At 40.8% G+C, this 4573-nt stretch overlaps 1 protein-coding gene across 1 annotated transcript; it reads left to right on the top strand.

Annotated features, from left to right (window-relative positions):
- The first annotated feature begins 2378 nt into the window (after positions 1-2378).
- Positions 2379-3446, top strand: LOC130026426 (golgin subfamily A member 7-like). The gene has a single exon (XM_056117228.1). The coding sequence runs from the start codon at positions 2430-2432 to the stop codon at positions 2841-2843; it is 414 nt and encodes a 137-aa protein (XP_055973203.1). The 5' UTR covers positions 2379-2429; the 3' UTR covers positions 2844-3446.
- Positions 3447-4573: the final 1127 nt, after the last annotated feature.

The raw sequence follows: 4573 nt of genomic DNA, 5'->3' as shown, positions 1-4573 counted from the left end.
CTTGACGGCGTGGTAAAAGCAGGGTAAAGCAGTATCTTACTGAACCAGATCCAGGAGTCCCAAAACTTCATCCCTACTAGCTCTACCAGGGAAATCAAATGCACCCATTTGCTGAGCAAGACTGAGTTAAGAGGAGGAGGGGGAGGAAGTGGGGAATCAAACCAACTAACCAGATGGACTCTGAAATAAAAAAACCAGAGAGAGAGAGAGAGAGAGAGAGAGAGAGAGAGAGAGAGGGAGAGAGAGAAGAGAGAAGAGAAGCAAATAGAGAAAGAAAAAGCAAATTCCATGTCTAGTTTTGACAAATTTAGAACGGGTAAGAACTGCTCACAGGGGATTAAATAACCATTTTCATACCATTTCTAGAACTTCATGTGTCTGCACAATGCTGTGCTAGGCTTTGCTGTAACTACACTCTGTCTTCCCACCTTCCATTGACTAGGAAAATTCTGAAGGCATTTTGCTTGTTAGCCAAACTCACTTCTTTGTTCAAAATGATGTAGGAACAGGGAAAATAGATGGGAAAATTATGAAATTGCCTGGAAAGTGGAATGTGAGATGGAATGTCACGAGGCCGGGTCTGCTAGCACAAAACCAGGTGATAGTCATCTTAACATTCTGCCTGTCTTTGTCTTGACATCAAAGTTATAGGGATGGGAAGATAGCGGACTGGCCACAGCTAGGTTTCAGAAGATAAGAAGTGCTTACTAGGGCTGGAGAGATAGTACCGGGGTTAAGGCACTTGGCCCGTATGCTCGGACCCTGGTTGATCCTCCAGCACAGCATATGGTCCCCGGAGCCCTGCCAGGAGCAATCCTTGAACACAGAGCCAGTATTAAGCCCTGATCACCACTGGGTGTGTCACAAAAACAAAACAACAAAAGTGCCTGCTCACCTCTCTAGTTGGGAAGGTATGAAAGGAGACAATAGCCCCTCCTTACAGGATTTTCCACTGCAGGGAACCACTTCGGGAACATTCTATGCCCTTGTTCTTCTCTCCCATTCATCCCTCCCTTCCCTCTTATATTTCCCTCTCTCTTTTTCTTTTCTTCTTTCTTTCTTTCTTTCTTTCTTTCTTTCCTTCTTTCTTTCCTTCCTTCTTTTTTCTTCTTTCTTTATTCTTTCTTTCTCCCTTCCTTCCTTGCTTTCTTCCTTCCTTTCTTTCCTTCTTTCTCTCTTTCTCTTCCTCCTTCCATCCTCCCTTCTTCCTTTCTTCTCTTTCTTTCTCTCTTTCTCCTTTCTTCCTTCCCTCCCTCTTTTTCTTTTTCTCTCTGTTTCTTTCTTTCTTTCTCTCTCTCTTTATCCTTCCATCCTCCCTTCTTCCTTCTCTTTTTTCTCTTTCTCCTTCCTTTCTTCCCTCCCTCTTTCTCTTTCTTTTTCTTTATTTCCTTCTTTCTGTCTCTCTCTTTCTCCTTCCATCCTCTCTTCTTTCTTCTCTTTCTCTTTTTCTCCTTCCTTCCTTCCTTCCCTCCCTCCCTCCCCCTTTCTCTTTATCTCTTTTTTTCTTTATCTCTCTCTCCTTCCTTCCTTCTTTCCTTCCCTCCCTCTTACATCCCCTTCTCTTTTTCTCTTTCTTCTTTTACCTTCCTTCCTTCCTTCCTCTCTTTCTTTCTCTCTCTCTCTCTCTCTCTCTCTCTCTCTCTCTCTCTCTTTCTCTCTTTGGTAAAAGGGTATATTATATTACACTTGGTATCCAAGAATAGTTTTTAACTAATATTTTTACTAATCAAGCTGCTGGCAATGAAGACAATTGGGTCAGTGAAATGCTCCATTTCGATCATGCCTGTGTCATGCTTGCTCTTCTTCTTCCATCAGGAACAGTGCATCTCCCTGCCTCTCTCCATTCAGCACACCCCTGGCCCTGCTGTAAACTGAGCAGTGCTCTCATCCTTGCTTGCATTTGAAATCTGGGAAGTTCAAGTGCTAGATGAGGGAGGTAGTGACCTGGATGGGAATGGTAAAATAATTCCAGTGAGAGGATCTAGATTTTATCCCTCAAATAGTTTTTTTAAAAATAGTTTAGCAGTAGCCCTCAACCTTGACTTCACATTTGGATGAGCTGGGGAACATTTCAGATTCTCCACAGACCAGTCATATTTGACTTCCTGGGGCTAGAGCCCAGGCATCCATGATCCTGATGTACATCAAGGATGAGAATCATGGATCTTCACTCTTGTATGTATGCGGGACAGATTGGAAGAAAAGATACTGAGAAAATAGCAGGGAAGGATAAGGCAAGAATCAGGAAATAAAGATTGTAAACAACATGTCCTAGCAAAGATGTGGAAAAAAAGAAAAGATCTATTACGTTGTTGGTGGGAATGCAAATTGTTGTGGCTTCTATTAAAAATGGTATATGTAGTGAGGTCGTAGGCGGTGCGACTGCAGCTGGAGGCCGAGGAGGCGACGACACCCGGCCTGTCCTCGCAATGTGGCCACAGCAGGCTCCGGTGTCCGGGAAGGTGTTCGTGCAGCGAGACTACAGCAGCGGCATCCGCTGCCAGTTCCAGACCCAGTTCCCCGCCGAGCTGGAGAACCGGATTGATAGGCAGCAGTTTGAAGAAACAGTTCAAACTCTAAATAACCTTTATGCAGAAGCAGAGAAGCTTGGGGGCCAATCATATCTGGAAGGCTGTTTGGCTTGTTTAACAGCATGCACTATCTTCTTATGCATGGAAACTCATTATGAGAAGGTTTTAAGGAAAGTCTCCAAATATATTCAAGAGCAAAATGAGAAGATATATGCTCCTCAAGGCCTGCTCCTGACAGATCCCATTGAAAGAGGTCTTCGAGTTATTGAAATTACCATTGATGAAGAGAGACGCATGACCAGTGGAAGATAAACCATAAATTATAGATACCACCTCCAGCTGGGCCCCTCATCTCTCCGCTGGCTGATCACTGAGTGTTCCCCACCTCCTCTCCAGAGCGTCATTCCTTTGTATCTGCTGCCAGACCCACGGTGCCATTTACTCCAAGGACTAACTTTCTAAAATTCCACACCTGGAGTGACCTCTAATCACTCAGCATCCACTTTGTGTCTCCAAATTGTGTAAGACGGTATATCTTTTTCATTTGTTTCTGAGAAAACACAATGAGGCATTTCATTTTTTAAATTTAAAATCAGTACTAAAATTTACAGTTGTAAATTTATTTGCAAAATAAATTTACAAGGTTTATTTTATATCTGCCACCAGTATCAATGGTTTACTTCATTCCTTGGGCCAGCTTCCCAGATGACTCTAGTCTTCAGATCATATCTTAACCAGTATTTAGTTCTAGTCCTTGAAATTAAGATACTCTTCTCCAGGAGTTTGGTGATGGTAGAGTATGCCTATGGATTTGCTAATCCCAGATTTCAAAGAACTACCAGTTTTACCATAATTTAAATCTTAAATATAGTTTTTTTCTGTTCATTTTCTCAAAGTGAAACTCATTTAAAAAAATAATGTGGGTGGGAGGGATACTGGGGCCCGTGGTGGTGGAAAATGGGCACTGGTGGAGGGATGGGTGTTTGATCATTGTACAATTGAAACTCAAGCACAAAAATTTGTAAATCTACAACTGTACCTCATGGTGTTTCACTAATAAAAATTTTTTAAAAATGTATAATGTCATTTGTTTCATTATAGGATTTATTCCTAATCAATGCAGTATGTAATGCAATTATGCAATTCCACTTGTTTGTTTGAGGGTTTTTATGTTTTCCTGATGAGAGGTGGTTGAGGAGGCTGGGTTTGGGGGAGGTTTTCGGAGTTTGTTTTTTTTTGGGTTCAGTTTTTGTTTTTGTTGTTGTTGTTGTTATTGTTGTTGTTTTGGGTTTTTTTTTTTTGGTTTTTTTGAGGGTTTGGTTTTATTGGATTTCATTTTTTGAGAATTTTGTTATTGCACTCTCTTGAAAGTTGGGAAACATATGCTACGTGTTGCTTGCTCATTACAAAAATAAGTAAGCACAATAAAGTAGATGCTAACCCATCAAAAAATATAAAAATAAAAACGGCATATGTGGTATAAAGCTTTGTTGTTTTTTGGGGGGGTTGGTTTTTTGGGTTTTTTTTTGTTTTATTGTTTTTTTTTTTTTTAATTTTTTGATCCACACTCAGTGGTGCTCAGGGCTTCTGGCTTTGTGCTCAAGGGTCACTCCTGATGGGATAGAGGATCAAACCAGGGCCAACTGTATACAAGGCAAATACCTGTACTGTCTTCTGGCCCCAGCAGAGGGAACTTTTTTTAAAAAAAATAAAAGTGAATACACTGAGCCAGGGATGTGGTGGAGCCTTCCTTATGTGGAGCCCTGAATTCAATCTCAGCACCATAAAATACCTAAATACATGGAAATAATACATGATCCTGCTATATCACTCTTGCACACATATCTGAAGAAAATTATTTTTTGCACTCTAATATTTATGGCAGCATCGCAATAGCCAAAACATGTAAATGACTGAAATACTCATTAACAGATGACCGAGTAAAGAATCTGTGATATATATTCTTAGATTTTGGAAAATGATACGCTGTCATTCAAAAGGCAGAATCATGCCTTTTAGGACAAATTGGATAATTTTGCTTA

The sequence above is a fragment of the Sorex fumeus genome, unplaced genomic scaffold (assembly GCF_029834395.1).
Source record: "Sorex fumeus unplaced genomic scaffold, SorFum_2.1 ptg000034l, whole genome shotgun sequence".
Classification (NCBI taxonomy): Eukaryota; Metazoa; Chordata; class Mammalia; order Eulipotyphla; family Soricidae; genus Sorex; species Sorex fumeus.
This window is presented reverse-complemented; position numbering and strand designations above follow the sequence as displayed.

Coding starts and splice junctions, on each gene's coding strand:
- LOC130026426 (XM_056117228.1), top strand. CDS start 2,430: ATGTGGCCACAGCAGGCTCCGGTGTCCGGGAAGGTGTTCGTGCAGCGA.